The sequence below is a fragment of the Stegastes partitus genome, unplaced genomic scaffold, assembly GCF_000690725.1.
Source record: "Stegastes partitus isolate 25-593 unplaced genomic scaffold, Stegastes_partitus-1.0.2 Scaffold356, whole genome shotgun sequence".
Taxonomy (NCBI): Eukaryota; Metazoa; Chordata; class Actinopteri; family Pomacentridae; genus Stegastes; species Stegastes partitus.
Window position 1 is genome coordinate 201,368 of NW_007578087.1, and position 18,141 is coordinate 219,508.

General features: G+C 41.6%; 1 protein-coding gene across 2 annotated transcripts in view; it reads left to right on the forward strand.

Moving 5' to 3' along the window:
• Positions 1-601: 601 nt before the first annotated feature.
• Positions 602-18,141, forward strand: part of atrx (ATRX chromatin remodeler) — a 32,493-nt gene continuing 14,953 nt past the window's right edge. The window contains exons 1-28 of one of the 2 annotated variants that reach the window (XM_008284372.1): positions 602-790; positions 2,562-2,623; positions 2,722-2,771; positions 2,874-2,995; positions 3,087-3,167; positions 3,348-3,457; positions 3,550-3,617; positions 3,949-6,149; positions 6,769-6,838; positions 7,276-7,418; positions 7,499-7,669; positions 7,779-7,893; positions 8,003-8,102; positions 8,384-8,560; positions 10,401-10,542; positions 10,662-10,771; positions 11,181-11,327; positions 11,417-11,594; positions 12,403-12,540; positions 12,654-12,829; positions 12,916-13,033; positions 14,251-14,381; positions 14,637-14,731; positions 14,859-14,998; positions 15,681-15,834; positions 15,961-16,061; positions 16,875-16,983; positions 17,690-17,867. In XM_008284372.1, the coding sequence (XP_008282594.1) occupies positions 2,567-2,623; positions 2,722-2,771; positions 2,874-2,995; positions 3,087-3,167; positions 3,348-3,457; positions 3,550-3,617; positions 3,949-6,149; positions 6,769-6,838; positions 7,276-7,418; positions 7,499-7,669; positions 7,779-7,893; positions 8,003-8,102; positions 8,384-8,560; positions 10,401-10,542; positions 10,662-10,771; positions 11,181-11,327; positions 11,417-11,594; positions 12,403-12,540; positions 12,654-12,829; positions 12,916-13,033; positions 14,251-14,381; positions 14,637-14,731; positions 14,859-14,998; positions 15,681-15,834; positions 15,961-16,061; positions 16,875-16,983; positions 17,690-17,867 (5,382 nt within the window). In that variant the 5' untranslated portion in view covers positions 602-790; positions 2,562-2,566. The remainder of the gene's footprint in view (positions 791-2,561; positions 2,624-2,721; positions 2,772-2,873; positions 2,996-3,086; positions 3,168-3,347; positions 3,458-3,549; positions 3,618-3,948; positions 6,150-6,768; positions 6,839-7,275; positions 7,419-7,498; positions 7,670-7,778; positions 7,894-8,002; positions 8,103-8,383; positions 8,561-10,400; positions 10,543-10,661; positions 10,772-11,180; positions 11,328-11,416; positions 11,595-12,402; positions 12,541-12,653; positions 12,830-12,915; positions 13,034-14,250; positions 14,382-14,636; positions 14,732-14,858; positions 14,999-15,680; positions 15,835-15,960; positions 16,062-16,874; positions 16,984-17,689; positions 17,868-18,141) is intronic. The other variant, XM_008284373.1, reaches the window with a different exon arrangement.

The window sequence follows — 18,141 nt, forward strand, 5'->3', positions numbered from 1 at the left end:
CTTTTTAATTGGCCCCTGGGAACAAATACATTTTTCTGAATCTGAATTTGAATCTCCAATATTGGTCCTAACTGAAAGAGGTGTATAATATTATTCCTGGGCTAAAAGAAAATGTTCCAACTCATAGTGCTACAAACAAATTAAGATAAAATGGGAAGAAAATGGCACCAAAAATGATCCCACCTCTCTTTAAGAATGTCTAACTCAAAAACTAATGTTACCATGAGCCCAGATTTTACACATGATTTACTTAATTACATGCACAGAAAATAAATCTGACGAATATGAGATGGCCAGGCATGATTTTTATTTTTATTTTTAATTGGTGAATTGAGGTATGAGGACAATTGCTCCCTTGTACAGAAATCACTTTTTGGCACAACAACAGTTAACCCCTTTTTTCCCCCTTTTTTTCTAATAGTTTAAGCACAAGTTTTCCATCATACTTTTGCATTTGAAAGTAAAAACTGCCTGATGTTGAACTTGTATCCTCTGCAGCTGGCCAGCGGTCCCTGAGTGTCTTGATAATGGACCAGTCAGAGCCTCCGAGCCGCTCAGCCAATAGGATCGCTCCCTGGATTCAGGCTACATGCGCCATTTTACTGCGTCCACAGCCATCCGGCAAGATGGTCCCCTCGCTTTGTCTCCCCTGACCGGAGTTGTTTCGGTATTCAGCGCTTATTCTTGCTTTCATACCATCGAAAACCTGCACTGTGTATCGAACCGGGCTACCTGCACTCCGAACAAAACGCGTCTCCGTCAGTCAAGAAATGACGACGGTGAAAAGCAGGTAGGAACACTATTTAGTCTGTTTGTTTAGACAAGTCTGTTTTGCATTGATTGCCGTGCTACCTTCGCTAGCGGCGAGCCGGGCCATGCTAGTTAGCTAGCCGAGGCTAGCCGAGCTACTAGCTGCGCAGCCGGCAATGTTCAAGTTCGCACACATGCAGATTTCACGCGTACACATGCGTATTCCGGGGTGTTTTTCAAAGTAATCAGACTTCAAAACACGGGATCGATTGTGGAAAAGCATTTATTTTGTTCGTACTGTAGCTAGCTAAATGTTGCACCGCTACTTCGGATGCTAGGAGGCAATGCCAGGCTGCGGGGCTGCTCGGTGCCTTGGCATCGTCACAGGAAAGGCCCGTGCATGCATCGGTGCATGCCCATGCACTGGAGCTTTTATGCACTGCCGAGGTTGCGAGGTTGCCAGGGCAACAGAGGGCAAAGGAAAGAAGCAGTCCTGCATTGACGGTTGACCGTTAAAGCCGCTAATGTTAGCGAGTCTAAACTTGGCGGGTCGAGATTTCTAGTGTTGTCAAAACACGGAAAGGCTCCGTTGCGGATAAAGAAGTGGCACAGAGCTGCAAAAGCAGAAGCGTGGGCTCTTCCTCTTGGACTGACACAGGATTTTGTGTACGTTTTACGACTGGTCGCTGCTGGCAGGACTGAGCGGTAGTTGAACGGCGCTCGCGGCCATCTAATCAGCACATTATGATGACGCAAAACGGTAAAATAAACAGCGGTGCCTCTGGATCAGGAGCGAGGTGCTTCATGCAAATGCGTGCGGAAGCTTGTCAGTAACTCACAGATTTAATTTAATTTGCCCACACAAATGCTGCTGTCGTGCTGTCAGTTTCACGGTGCTTTTTGTTAACGGTTCATTAGCGACATCTCGGGAAGTTTTCTTTCAACTCTCAGCGACAACAACACAAACACTGTCTGTTACATTTGACTTTCCCAGCAGCCATCAGGACACAACATGTCCACTTGGCTCCTCGTCCCCCAGGAGCATAAACCTGCATGACTATAGTTATTAATTATTCTTGCACATATGTCCACTGTAGCTGTTTTTTTCCCCTGGTATATTTCTACTTGTGCTATGTTGCCTTTTCAGTCTTGTCAAAAATGTGCTCTAGAAGTTCTGAACTGTTTTAAAATGACTGAAATACACATGCAATGGGAACCTATGGACAAATGACGAAAATACAGAAATGTGGGAACTGTGGGATATCATGTAATGATGGACTAAAACCCAGTATGCATGTTTCTGGTCTTGTAAGGTAAGAATGTGAAGAATTCATTTGCAAAAACAGATAACTCAATTTTTGTAGATTTTCAGAAAACATATTTTTTTTGTTGTTGTTTGCTTGAGATAATATCGATCAAACTGAAGTTGAGTGGATTTGACGTAGTAAAAATGACATAACAAAGAAAGAGATAACTTAAGTTTGATGTTGTCTCAGGTAGACGATGGAAAAGTGGGTTTTCTGAAGGTTTGTGAAAATGGAGTTTTTGCAAATGAACTCTTCATATATACATCTAGATGTGCCATGTTTTCATAGACTTAAACTCAGACAACATCGTCATCAGAAACAACACAGTTCATTAACTTACTTACAAATAGACTCCTGCACACTGTCCACTTTGCAAAGATGCATTTAAAAAAAAAACAAAACAAGGTGTGCCAATACATGTGTCTTAGACAGTGTGCGTGAGTCTGTCTGAATCTTTTGGATGTAAACAATATGTACTTAACATTATTTCGAATGTCTTTCCAGGTAAAATGAGTCTGGCTTCTTCTGAATCACACCTAAACCAAATGGCAGAAAAAGAAGAGGAGGTAAGTGCCCCACCTCCTTGGCAGTCTGCGTGTTTTGACCTCTGATGTTTGAAATGTGTTCTTAATTGTCATGCTTACAAATATTGTGTCCTCGCCAGCCTGGTAGCTCAGCAGAAACTATGAAGCCCTCCTCTTCTCGCAGCAAGAGGTAAGGAGCAAATTTTCCTGAATGTGAAAGTTATTGTATTTGTCGCGGTTGCATTATTTCACACAGTTTAAAATGCTAAAGTTACGTGCTAACTCATTTTAGGAAGCCCGCCACTGTAGCTAAGCACACTGGACAGAATGAATCTGACGCCTCAGCAGAAAGCGAAAATGAAGGTGCCACTTCCGACAATCCTTCCGACTGTAACACGGGCGGCACATCTAAAGGTATGAGCTGTATGAACGTACTTGCTGGTTCTTATCAAGTCGTCGACATTGCTGGTGCTCATTTTGGAGACATTGCTGTTATGTTCTTTAGGCACTTTAGTGATGAGGCCGGCTGGGAATGAAAATAAAGGTGCCATGAAGCTCAGAGTGGATTTCAAGCAGAAAAAACCAGGTGATTGTATTTCTGTATTTTAAAAATACAGTAATTAAACTAAGCATTTATGTGGTATGTTGATGTTTACAGGTTAGAATGCATAGAATTTTTTAGCACATGATCCGGTATACATCATTTATGGAGCGAGTGGGGGAAAAAAGTGAGAAACAGGACAATTGTTTCTTTCTTTTATCACAGATGATACCCTGCAGAAGAAAGTGAGCTGCACTGCCTGCGGAAAGCAAGTAAACCAGTTTCAGCGCAACTCTGTGTATGAGCATCCTGCGCTCAAAGTACTCATTTGCAAGGTAGGAAAGTCCAGATTTTAGTTTTTTTTCAGTGAAGGTCTGCATTTGCATCCTTAATGTATGAGAGGCCACATTGTTTTCTCTTCCTCTAGTCATGCTACAAGTACTACACGAGTGATGACATCAGCAGAGACTCTGATGGGATGGATGAGCAGTGCAGGTACAACATTTTACACCAGACCATCAAAACATTGTGATTTATTTGTTTAACTAAATTAAAAAGAACAACAACAACAGAATTAAAAAGATGTGAGTTATGACATTGTAGATCTGAGTGGGAATTTACATGAAAATGTAAAATATAGTCTAAAAAAATGTAATGCTTCTTTTTAGAGTAGTATTTATTGAAATACGGAATGTATGTCTGACAATTGAATTTATTGTTTTTCATCAGTTTCGAACAAATTTTTAGTAGATTTTTAGTTTGTCAATACTTTTGGAAACCTCATTTCCTATTTCACCTCAAACACTGTTGAATCTTTTCTCCCCAGGTGGTGTGCTGAAGGCGGCAAACTCATCTGCTGTGACTACTGCAACAACGCCTTCTGCAAGAAGTGCATTTTGCGCAACCTGGGCAGGAAGGAGTTGTCCGTCATTACTGATGAGAACTCAAAGTGGCACTGCTATGTCTGCAGATCAGAACCCCTCCAGGATCTGGTCTCCAAATGCCACCGCATCATGGAGAAACAAGAACTTGAGCAACTGAAGCAACGAAAAACAGATAAAACAGAGGAACGTGATAGCAAGAGGCACAAGAACAAAGCAGCCAAAGAGCACAAAGCAGTTGTCAATGGAAAAGAACACACTGAAGGCTCTGGGACCATGACTTTCTCCTACAAAAGACTTCAGGTACCCAAGGAACTTATAAAGAAAGCAAAAAAGCTTGTTGAAACTACAACTGGTTTAAACAATACGTTCATCCAGTTCATCCAACAAGCAGCCGAGGACCAGGGAGATAAATCTATCAGGTATCGGCATTTGAAAGCCTTCAAGGCCGTGCTTTCTGATTTGAAGAAAGCCCACAGTGCTTTGGAGATGGCTTTGGAGCCTGAGTTCAGAAACATGGAGTTACAGAATGGTAACGAAGGACAACATGCTGTAAAAAGGAGCACTAATGTTGCAGTTGCAGCAAACGACCATGTAGAGGATAATGTGGCAGATTCAGCTGAGGAGGCTGATGCAGGTCAAGAGGTGAATAAGGAAAATCACAATGAGCAGGACAAGGACTATGATCAAGCATCCAATGAGAGTGAAGTAAAAGACCACCAAACAGACACTGAGACAGATGTAAAAGACAGCCAAGCAGAAACTGAGATGGAAATGAAAGACGACCAATCAGAAACTGAGGCAGATGTGAAAGACCAACCAGCAGAAACTGAGACTGAGATGGAAATGAAAGACGACCAATCAGAAACTGAGGCAGAAATAAAAGACCACTCAACAGAAACTGAGACAGAAGTAAAAGATCTCCAAACAGAAAATGAGATAGAAATGAAAGACCACCAAACAGAAACTGATATAACCAAAAAGACTATTAAAACTGAAGTCTGTGATGATGCTCTGGTGTCAGCAGGTGAAATGTCTTTAGATCATGACATTATGTCTGTGCCTCCTTCGGTTCCTGAAGAGCTTTTTCAGATGGTGGAGAGCCTTGCAGAGTCCACCATGCTCTCGCAGACTGACACCAGTTTGGTCACAGATAACGATACCAAGTCAAATGGAACCCCAACGGACTCTCAACGCCCCCAGCCCAAGGTTAAGAACCTCATAGTCAAACTGACCCCTGTGCCAGTCGTGACAACTTGTGGGTCAAGGTCCTCCAGGTCTAAAAACAAAGAAAAAGATGGAGAGACACCGAAAAAGGTCAAAGAAGAATGTAAGGAGGAGGAAAATTCTGCTTCTGATGCAGTAGATGGGACGGAGAGCCCACCACCCAGCCGCCGCTCTAGTAGAGTGAAGACCACTCCTTTAAGGAAGCAGGCTGAGAATAAGGACAAGAATGAGTCCTCTGAGTCAGAGTCGGAGGAAGAGGATAAGGCCAAGGCTAAATCCTCCAAGAAATCCAGGAGCACCAAACAGGAGGAGAGGAAACAGACCAAGGCCTCGGAGAAACAGACTGTAGACTCTGACTCGGATGAAGTTCCTCACGCACTGCTAGAGAAAGCTGCAGAAGGCCACAGCACAGATGAGGAGCAGGAAAGCACGCCGGCTAAAAAGCGTTCATCAAAACTAGACACATCCACACAAGATACAGAAAAACTGTCCAAACGCAAAAGGAAGTCTGAAAGCTCAGACTCAGACGTAGAGAAAAAAAGCAAGAAGACGTCCAAGAAAAAGAAGAAGAATCAAAATGGCTCAGACTCCTCAGACTCAGACTCTGACAACGAGGAGACAAAGAGTAAAGTGAGCACAGCGAAGAGGAGGTCTAGCCGTGTGAAGAAAAAAGATGACGCAAAAGAGGAAGACAAAAATTCACCTGAAAAAAAGGCAGCTGATCGGAAGAGGTCCTATGAAAAGAAGCGCAAGGGAAAGAGCACCAAAGCAGCCTCCAAGCTGCAGTCGTCCTCCAGTGAGGATGAAGAGGAGCAGCAGGCTGAGGGCGACTCCGGAGAGGACAGCGACGAGCAGAAGCTCAAACCCCTCGTGGAGGATAACGTGGTGGGAGGCAGTGGACCCTTTCATCAGTCCTCAGGTAATGTGGTCTAACTTATAAATCCTGGCACAAAAGACATACCTGCACTTTTTGCAAACTACCACCACTTGACTGAAATTAAATGATTAAATGAAATCCCAAAATTAAATGATTGAAAGTTGCCACAAGCCAGCTGATTGTTTTAGTTATTGATGTGTGCAACAATACAATACAATACAAGACAACACAATGTTGGTATTGGCAGAGGTAGAATAGGTGCTGAAAACTTTATTCTTAGTTTAACCTTTTTTGCTACTTTTAAAGGAAAAAGCTTTCAACTTTTATTATTATTATTTTTTATTTAAAGACAAAGAGTGAAACAGGAAATTTCACAAAAAGAAAATAATGCAGTGTCACTTTTGTTCTTAAATAGTTTAACTTTGAAACAAACAAAAGAAACAAAAGTACTGGTAAAGTAACGGATCAATAAGCAGTGTCACTGACAGTATTAGTTAAGACAAGTGTTTTTCTGCATCTGCTTTTCTGCTTTTGTATTTATTAAATGAGATACAGTGTGTTAATTGGTAAGCTTTACAGGTGTTGGTAGGCAGATGTCTTTATTTTTTAAATGACTTGCATGTGCTTCTATTGACTGAATGTGTGGCATTTTGTTGTACAGGAGATGAAGTGGACACTAAAATGGAAGTTAGTGGGCTCTGTGATGACGACGACGATGATCCAGAAAACAGGTATTTAGACAGTGATACTCCTAGATAAAGACTCTTCAGTTTTATCTACGTCCTTCAAGGTCAACAATGACAGCATATATCTATCAGTTAGAACTGTTTAAACTTATGGATTAGCTCTGGCTGCATATTATGATACTTGACTCATCAAGCGCAGTCGGCAGCTCACAGTCTTGTCTCACTGAAGTGACAACTCCCGACTAACTTTTTCACTGGTAGCACTGGTGCGACCACTTGAAATTTTAGCTTGCACACTCTCAAAAAACAGCAAATGCGACCATTTATGTCGCAGTCTGGAGCCCTGTATTTTTTAAATAATTGTTTGTTCAAAATCATACTTAAGTGGTTTCCCTGAGTTTTTTTCCCCCATCAAAATAATTTTGTAAAAGCCCTTTTTATGAGACTATTATCTGTGTCTGTTTGCTTCTCTTTTCCTAAAGGATTGCTAAGAAAATGCTTCTAGCCCAAATAAAATCCAACTATTCTTCGGGAGCAGAGAGCTCCTCTGACAATGATGGAGCAGATAAGGAAGAGAAGTCGTCAAAGAAAGCTAAAAAAGAAAACGAAGACGAAGAACAGCAAGGTAGTATTTTTTTTTCTATATATAACCAGTTGTTTTTAAATGACTGCATTGTCTCAAGCTATTTGTTTCCCTTTGTAAAGATGATGAGGATACAGATGACTCTGGTTCTGATGTTGAAGTAAAGAAGAGTGGCAGACGCCATGCATTGCTTCGTCACAAACTGTCGCTGAGTGAAGGTGAATCAGGAGAGGAGAAACCTGCCAGTAAAGACAAAAAGAATAAAGGGGGCAAGAAGAAGTCAGGGCGTAAATGTAAGTTCTGAATTTTTAATTTGATCAGTATTTAATGTTGAACTGTTTAAAATATTCTGAAGTCTGAAGCCGTTAAGTGAATTATTTATTTATTTATTTTGTCTACCAGTGGGCAGTGATGACTCTGCAGACTCAGACTTTGAAAAGTCCGAGTCTAGTGCAGATTCAGAGATAAGTGAGGAGATTAGTGAATCAGAAAATGACGAAAAACGTCGAAAGACCAGGTAAGTAGAGAGACCTCCTTGTTTCCAGTTGCATTCATTTATTTCACTGTCAGTGGATGTAATAATCCTGTGGTGCTCTTGCTTTCATACATTTTGTTTGTGTCTGTAGATCCTCAAAGAAGAAAGATGACGAAAAACAGAGAAGTTACAATCAGAAAAAGAAGCGACGCAGGATCAAAGTTCAGGAATCCTCTTCCAGCAATGAGAAGGTGTTTTAAATGCAGTGCACTTGGTAGTTGTCTAGAACTGTCCCAAAGTTTCTTTTTTCCATGGCAGTACCTGGTAGAGGAGATGAACCCACATCAAGTTTACCAGTCAAGTCATGCATGACGCATAAAATGTTATTTGAACTTAGCCCTAGAGTGTGTTGTGAGGATTATTGAGGGCACAAACGAATCATAGGGTTGCTCGGCTACTGATCATAGGAAGTGAATTTTCTTTTCCTAAGGGCTGAAGATCAGAGGGCTGAACTTAATGTTCATTTCCACAGAGTGGAGAGGAAGATGGTGACGACCAAGATGGAGAAGGACGCAAAGGTCGAAAAAAGATCCGCAAAATCCTGAAGGATGACAAGCTTCGGACAGAGACGAGAGATGCTCTGAAAGAAGAGGAGGAGAGGAGGAAACGTATAGCTGAGAGAGAGGCACTCAGGGAGAAACTTCGAGAGGTAAAAATGAAACATCTTCTTATTAGAATTTCAGACTGAACAGTCAAAGCCCTGAGCTGATCATTTTTATCACAGGGGTTCAGTAGTTCAAGACTTTATTCAATACTGAGAGAAAGTTTTTGTATTTTTCCCAGAAAGTTAGTTGTTAGATGAGCTGATGAGTAGCTGTGCAGCTTTGTATCTTGTACGCTACATACTAAAACAACTTGCGTGACTGAAGCATAACCACTGAGAGTAAGGCAGACTCAGTGCTCATAGTTGTTGTTAACAACCCCTGCAGAAGGTGGAAGAAACAGCCAGCCATGATGGAGAGGATAAGACGCGGCCTTGTAAATGAGGCTCCATCGCTTTAGAGAGACTTTCAACTTGTGTTTTGTGTTTTTTCACAATGAACGGTGTGAAAAATGCCACAAGTAGCTGAGTAACAAATACATGACATGGTAAAAACTTTCACATGAATAGTAGTTACATGGTTTTATATTTAAGTCTAATTGTTATTTACATGATTCATATACAGATTTTTCATATGATGACTTTGATCTTAGAAACACCTTTTGTTTATGATACAATCCACAACTACAGCAGCAAAGTAGTGAACGTAAAAATGACTTTATATTTGATTGGAGACACTAACCACTATCAACAAAAACTGAACAAATAACACTGCAGTGTGTTAAACAATATTGCCGTTTCTTATTTGACAGTACAGCTGTTAACACAGTGGCTGACATATTTTAATTTTATTGACTTTTCTTCCTTAATCGGATCCTTCTGTGAAAGGACTCCAAGCACTTGATTTGTGTGTTATACTTTCTGATGAAACCAGACGAAGCTGCTCGTCCTCTCTACTTGAATTGTTTCTCTTGATTTTTTATTTATTTTTTTGTTTGTTACATTTTGAGCTTTTCAGCCACTCACACTCTAGGCCACCGATGCTTGCCTTTTTGTTTTTAAACAATGATAATGGTACCAGCACAGAAGCCGTATGTGGGTGGGTGGAGTCTCACTGAACATTGTTAGCTGCAGGGAGACTGACATGAGAGAATATGGCTACCCAGCACCACAGTGGGCTGCACAACTGCTTGACAGGGCTGATTACCACCCAGCTATCTCTGTCTCTCATTCTTGCCCTCTCGCTCACACTCTTTGTTATTTTTCGTTGAGTCACCGACTCAGTTTGTGTTACCTGATCGTCATGCCATCACTGTGCCTGTTTGTTTATGCACATGTGTTAGGGTCAATTTGGCTTCATACTCGCCCCAGTACGCTGTGTGAAGTGTAAAAAGTGCAAGTTGCAGTAGTTACATTTCGCTGTGAATATTAATGAACTATGGGAAATTTCAGCAGTGCGTTTATAATTCAGGAACAGCAGTGCACCACTGCTGAATGCATATAGGAGAAACACTGCTGTGCATGACGGCTCTGGATAAGCTTAGTGAGAATGTAAAATGACAGCATAATTGGCAGCTAGGTTTTACTGAAATGTTTCATTTTTTTATACGCAAAGTTAGAGCGTATCATTACTACCTTCACAATGTGCGGGTCATGTGTCGGCTAGAAAGGAGAGAAGAGCGCATAATGGATTTGGATTTATTTCATTAAAAAAAAAAAAGACCAGCTATTAGTGTAACAAGACTTTAATTATGTTCTAGATGTACAGATGTAAATGTACCTGACCAGAGAAAAGAAGGCAGATATTTAGTCTTGTATTTGAATTCTGACACGTGTAGGATTCGTATAATGATAAAATCTTGTATCTCCAAGACATTGAAACATGAAAAAAATGAAAATGACATCTCTTTGTGCGACTCCCCTTTCCCTGCCTCTGATCCATCTTCAGGTGATTGTGGTGGAAGAGTCCTCCCAGGTGACCTGTCCCATCACCACCAAGCTGGTGCTGGATGAAGACGAAGAGACCAAGGAGCCGTTGGTGCAGGTGCACAGGAACCTCGTCACAAAGCTCAAACCTCACCAGGTGGATGGTAAGGACAAAGTGAATTTAGCTTTGTAAACATTTGAACTTGACAGCAATATTGGCCACACAAGCCTGAGATGCTCTGGACTAAAAAAAAAAAACCTTTGTTTTGGTGTTTTGTTTCAGGAGTGCAGTTTATGTGGGACTGCTGCTGTGAATCTATGAAAAAGATTGAGAAGTCTGCTGGCTCAGGCTGCATCCTCGCCCACTGTATGGGTCTGGGAAAAACTCTGCAAGTAAGAAAGACAGAACAACATGTTTTTCTTTTGTTGTGTCTAAATTACACTAAAGCTGTGCAATATGAAAAGAAACAACCTTTAGCTATTTATGTGTGAAAACAAACTCTTTGGTTCCTTTAATCTGAAAGTAATGTAATACAGTGGCTCTTAAATGAAGTGTGATTGAACGGTTAATGCCAGAGTTACTGCCTGTACATTGACTGCTTTCACTTTCTGTTACTGTCAGTCTTGTGCAAACTGCACTGGTTGCCTAATGTAGTATTTTTCCTAAATCTTCTGTAATGACCTCATGTAGAACTGTTGTATACTCTCTGGAGGATCTTGTCAATTCTTGATGAGTGAGTACGTGTCTGCAAAGCTGTGCGGTGTCACTGTGTTTAACTGCAGTTTTCACTTTTCCCTGTAGGTGGTGACATTCCTTCATACGTTGCTGCTTTGCGAGAAGCTCGAGTTCACCACAGCGTTGGTCGTTTGTCCCCTGAACACTGTCCTTAACTGGCTCAACGAGTTTGAGAAGTGGCAAGAAGGGATGAAAGATGATGAGAGTTTGGAGGTATGAAGTTGGTTCTGTAACTTTTTAAGCTGTTTTCTGTTTGACAGCAGTGTGGCGCTCAGCATGTTAACCATTTGTGTGTTTATTAGGTAGTTGAGCTGGCCACAGTGAAGAGGCCACAAGAGCGAGCGTATGCTCTTCAGCGATGGCAGGAGATGGGCGGTGTCATGATCATCGGCTATGAGATGTACCGAAATCTGACACAGGGCAGGAACATCAAGAGCAAGAAGCTCAAAGAGACCTTTCAGAAGACACTGGTAGATCCAGGTACGGTGTTTTGTTAACTTCAGGTCAACTAAATTTTTAGATTCTGATATGGCCCATATTAGTTTTGTAATTGTTGTTTTAACTTTTAAAATGATAGATGGTAAACAGATGGTTGTGATTAAGGGGTAATTTTTTGTGATTTATTAAATCAAATAGTACAACATGGAAAGCATATTGTTGTAACATTATTGCAAATTCATGGCTGATGTTAACGTTACACTATAGGTATCTCAGTTATTTACCGTGCACTCTTGACAGTATTAATCAAACTGGTGCTGGGATGTTTTGAAACGTACAAAATCACTTGCTTAATTTAATACTTACTTAATACTTTTAACAGCAAAGGATCCACATTCTATGCATTTCTATAAATTGCAGTACTTGACTTCCTTTAAAAATAGTATGTAAAGTGCTGGAAAACTGGACTGAAAACAGTCCACTAACTGGTAAATCACACATTGTTAAGGTCACCTCACCAGCCCAGAAAATCCTGATCAGATTGCAAAACCCCTGAGTTTACCAGTGCAGACTTTTTATGACCATACAGACTTGATCTTTTTTCATAACATCACTGATCCACCGTCATGGTCGAAATGATCCTTCTTAAAGATTCATTAAAGCTAAAACTACCTAAAATTTGCTTTCGGACTGTACATCACTGTTTAAACACAGACTTATTCTTGACAGTTTGTTTCTTTTAAAGGTAGTTCACACATCAAGCTTGCTAACATTTTTAGTGCCATTTCAGGAGTGTGACCTATCTGAGATCTGGCCAAACTAAAGTTGTCCTTGTGTTCATTTTCTCTAGGTCCAGACTTGGTGATCTGTGATGAAGGTCATATCCTGAAGAATGAGGCTTCTGCTGTGTCTAAAGCAATGAATTCTATCAGGACAAGGAGGAGAGTTGTGCTGACTGGAACACCTCTACAAAACAACCTTATTGAATGTAAAGTACAGTTATTGTCTGTCTGAAAAACACCCCGATTTCATACAGGTGATGTTGGATTAAATGCGTGCTTGTCAAAATGACAACTTTGATCTTTGTTTCCTTTTTACCAGACCACTGCATGGTAAACTTCATCAAGGAAAACCTGCTTGGGTCAGTCAAGGAGTTCAGGAACCGCTTCATTAATCCCATCCAGAACGGTCAGTGTGCCGACTCCACACTTCACGATGTCCGGATTATGAAGAAGAGGGCTCACATTCTCTACGAGATGCTGGCTGGCTGTGTGCAGGTAAAAATATGTCCAAAACAATTGACTCAATTTGACCACCTACATTTTGCTTCCTTAAAACAATTCTTCATTTCCGCTTCCCACAGAGGAAAGATTACACAGCACTCACCAAGTTCCTGCCTCCCAAACACGAGTATGTGCTGTCAATCAGAGTCACTCCGATCCAGTGTAAACTCTACAGATACTACCTGGAGCACTTTACAGGTAAGAGTCATGCTGTGATGAAGCTTTTACTCGCACAGTTGTTCAGAGTCATGAGAACAGCACTGCCGCTTGCTTGAAATTCTTCTGATCTTTTTGGGTGTTGGGTGCAGCAGGGCCTCTAGGGGATGCTAGCAGGGCATTTCTGGTGTCAAATCTGGTTGCACAGACCAAGATTTAGCATAGTTTTAGACTAAAACCAAATTAAATTGAGAATTCCACTGGAAAACATGTGTAGCCTAGGACTAGGCTAAATCCTACTGCAGGAGTCCTGTTTCTCTTAAAAGTGTTCTCTTTACTGGATGTCATTTTCTCAGACAAGGTTTTTAGATAAATGCAAGGCCTCTCTGGTCTCTCACTTTTTCGTGGTGCATTGTTAAGTCGTTTAGTGGACTTTCCTCTCACAATGTGGCCCAGGACGTGTGTGTGTGTATGTAAGAGTGGCAGCTGGCACCGTGCCGCAGGCAGGGTTTAAGCCCAGTTTCCCACGTCTCCCTAATGAAGAGCTCTGGGAGAGAGGGAACAGAGGGTGTGGGGTAAAAGGGGAGCGGGGAGGGGGAGCATGTGGGGGCATAAAGGAAAGGGAAAGAAATTTAGAGGGAGTAGGGGCCAGAGGTTTTACACCAAAACCAAAAACAAAGAACAGGAGAGCTGGTATGTAAGAACAGGAGTGGTGGGGGGATTGGTGGTATGTGCTGTGGCTCATTAGGCCGGGTTGTCCACAGTGCTGATGTTGTGACTGTGGCTCTGGACCTCCACAGTGGTGTCTGCAGGATGGGAATGGCCATACATGTTCACTCCGATTGCTGCAGCTTATGTAAAACTTCTGACCTCCTGGGGTCAGTACAGGCCAACATGCAGAGTGAGCGCATTGGCCTTTTAGCAACTGCCACTCACTTTGGGAATCAGATCATTGAACACGTTAGGAGACCAAGATCGAGCTTTAATTATTAGTCCTGATAGCATTTTTTTTTTGTTTCCACATTGTTTTTGAAAAGAATGCCTGGGACTTGCTTCTTTTTTTTGATTAGTTTTCTGTAAAGTCATGTCTTTACTTTAAATTGGCTGTTGTCAGGTGTCTGTGGGCAGACATCCAGATTTAAGTGTTGTTACTCTGTGTCTAATTATCTGTATGTATGAAGAGATTGAGAGCGTGCTGTCAGGTACGCAAAGCAAACACACATCGATCTTCCACCTCATACTCTTTCCCTTGCGTGCAGGTGTGGGGAATGCTATGGAGGGGGGCCGGGGCAGAGCGGGGACCAAACTCTTCCAGGATTTCCAGATGCTCAGCAGAATCTGGACCCATCCCTGGTGCCTTCAGCTGGACTACATCAGTAAAGAAAACAGGGTAGGGCTGGGGAAGACGAGACTAAACCACACTAAACACTACCTCAAAAACTGGGAATACGTTAGCACACATCACACACACTGTGGGAAAACAAAAGAAACGTACTGCTAACAGGTCATGCACCAGGGGAGAACAACACGCATATTGCCACTGCAGCAGAATTTTCCCCTTATGCATCATTTCTGCTGCCCATGATCCAGCTCTGTGTTTGGTTGGCCTATATCACTGATCCTCACTCAAGTGCACTTCTTGCAGGGTTTCTTCGACGAGGACAGTATGGACGAATTCATCGCTTCAGAAACAGACGAATCCTCCATGAGTCTGACCTCGGAGGACGAGAAGACAAAAAAGTAAAATCAGATTGACCCCTTCTTTTTGTCTACATTTATGTAGATATGACATCATTTAACTGCCCTTCTCTCGTTCATTTGTTACACTCGCTGACCCCGTCTATTCCACCGTTCTTCCCTCTAATAGGAAAAAGAAGCAAGGAAAAGGGAAAAAGAAGGGATCTGATGACTCTGACAGTGATGATTTGGAGGTCATCAAGGAGTGGAACAGCAGCTCTCGTGGCAGGAACGGAGAGGGTCGAAACAGACCAGAGATTGTTGAAGAACGTAAGTTTGTTATTCATGCCTTGACTCTGCATGTGCACCCTTGTAGAAACTTTCATTAAGTTTTTTGGTACTGGATAACCTGAAAATCATCCAGTTAGTGTTGACTGAGCCAGGAGTTGGGAAAATTTGTACACTTCAAGAACTAGTTATATGGCAACAGTAAGCAGCGAACTGGAATAGTTTAATCTTTTGACTAAAAATTTTAATTTGTCTTTGTCATTCTGATTGGTTGAAGGTGATCCCATCAATGGGAAAGCAGTTTTGGGCTGGGTGCATTAATCACACCCCTGATACAAGCAAATCCCTTTTGTATCAGGCTACATAAAACTAAACCGACAGCGAAACAAAAAAAAGTCAAACTGGCTTTGTCTTGCTGTGTGTACTATTTTATAGATGCTGTTGTATTATTACATCTATAATGTTGGGAAAAAGAATATTAAGCTGTTATAACAAAGTGCATAAAACAGTTAGCAAGCATTAGGAGCTTTATTGAGCATATGGGCATAGGAAAACCTGAATAAAAAAGAAACATCTTAGGTCATTCTCTCACACACTGCAGCTGTAGCATAGCAGTGAAAAATGTAGTAGTGAAGCTCAGCTTTGGAGGCTTGATGTGTTTGTTTCAGGCTTGTTGTTGTGACTGACTTCATGACAACTAATCTGTAACTCTGTGCATCAACAGCAGCTCGACCCTCTGGCTCTCCCTCTGGAAGTCCCACTGCTGACTGGCACAGAGAGTTTGTCGTTGAGGCTGATGCTGAGATCCTCGAGCACTCTGGGAAGATGGTCCTTCTCTTTGAGATCCTGCGCATGGCAGAGGAAGTAGATGACAAAGTGTAAGTATGTCTGCACTATGTGCAAGTAAGACCTTTTTGGATGTTCATGTTGATTTGGAGTGTTACTGGAGAGTGTTTTGGTTGACCACAAATGTGACATTCGTATATCTTTTTGTTTGTCCTCAGATTGGTGTTCAGTCAGTCTCTCATCTCTCTGGACCTGATTGAGGATTTCCTAGAGCTCTCCTGCAGAGCCAAAGATGAAGACAAAGTATCACCATACAAAGGTATGTTTTTGGTGCATTAATGCTCTTCCTACACTGCATCAAAGTGCCGGTTATCCTTCAGTCAGTGACCCTGTGTTTGTCTATAATCAGCTTCCCTTTTAATGTTTTGAAGTCTGCTCTTTATTTCATGATGTGCTAAAATTCCCAAGCGATGTTTAATAATATAAGCTACCCTCAGAGATTGAGGAGTCTCGTCATTGTCCCAAGGTTATTTTTGTGTTTTTTCTCGGTACTTTTTAACCTGACCAATCTGTGTGTGAGATGTGAAAAATGTTAGCTTTGAAAAAGGTTGGAGTATTTTCATGCAGATGTAGGGGTTCGTCTCATAAGACGGCCCACATGCAACATGTATTTTTGTACACGCTGGTGTGCTTATTACCCTTAAACACACACAGACACACATACACATTGCCGCTGGTGTAAGGTCATGTTCCTAATTAAACTTCAGCAGCTGTTTTTGCTTTCATTTTGAAAATGATTAGACCTTGACTTTTTATTCCACAAAAAATGTTTGCTCAAGGGTTTGTAATTTGTAATGAAAAGATCACAGTGCCGTAATTGGAAACATACTGAAATGTTGGTTATGAAGGCTGGTGTGGAGGGGGGGGGTTGGCCATCTTGAAGGCTAAACACGGCTGGCCTCTAACCAACACAGCCATCTATCTGCTGTCTGCTAATACCCAAACTAAGTCCTTCTGACAAGGAAAAAGCCTAGTTGATCGCGACATGTGTGCTTTTGAAGATTTTCGTGGAGCATAGATGTTGAAAAAAAATAGTCAAAGCAGACTTTTAAACTGTGATGTGTTTGTAAAGGTGAAGGCAAGTGGTTCAGGAACATTGACTACTATCGCCTGGATGGCTCCACCAATGCCACCACCAGGAAGAAGTGGGCTGAGGAGTTTAATGACACCAGTAACGTAAGGTATGTACCTTCATTATCTCCCCCCAAAAAACTATTGGTGCCTTTTCACTACAAGACCTCTGGGCAGACGCAAGGTGGCGCGAACATTTACAGGAAAAGCCCCCTAATTGGCCCTTTAACCCTGTCTGTTTCCATCGAGGTGACGTAATCGTTTTTCGACAACTTTGACCATGACGTCAATTCACAGCGTGCCAGAACAACAATGACACAAGCGGGAACCAAGATCGTTGCTACATTGCTGTTTGTTGTGCTTACCTGTATGGCAAATTTGATATTGTTGACGGCAATGTTTGAAAGAGGACTGCCACTCAGTAGCGACACTTGTTGGCGGTCTAAGCATTGTACCTCTAGAACTGAATTTCCGTCCATTAACTACTGTTTTGTTTTTTGTTTTTTTAAAAAGGGCCCTTGTTCCAAAGTTTAATCAATCAGCATAAAGCCTGGAGTAGGTATTACTTCTATTTATATATTCCTTGAAAATTATCCCAATGGAAGTCATACAGGGGTGTCTCCTGCAGTCAGAACACAAATATGCGAGCTGCCCTTAAACATCCTGGAAGTTCCTGCAGTGAAAAACAGCCCTGTGACACCAGATTAAACATCTCAAAATGTAATGGATCTTATAGTACATCCTTAAACAACAGTATTGCTGGACATAAATAACCGTGAATTGCAACATACTTAATGATGTCACTTTCTTACACAGAGGTCGTTTGTTTCTCATTTCGACACGAGCTGGTTCACTTGGCATAAACCTGGTGGCGGCCAACAGGGTCATCATTTTCGATGCCTCCTGGAACCCCTCCTACGACATCCAGAGTATCTTCAGGGTCTATCGCTTTGGCCAGGTTAAGACTGTCTATGTCTACAGGTTCCTTGCCCAGGTGAGCTTTTTTTTTGTTGTTGTTGATACGTAATTTAAATGGCTGCTAATCATAATATCTATAAACAGTTCAGGTCAAAATGCTTGACACAAGTTGTGGCATACTTATCCTCAAAAATTTAATGTACCAGCAAAATAAGGAAACATAAAAAATCCACACCAAAGTGTAGTAACAGTTTTGATGGACACACTGTAGATGTTTACAATTAAGACGTGTCAGAATTGCCCTGCAGTTCAATGGACAGTTTGATAAACCGCAGTTTTTTTAGTGGGGT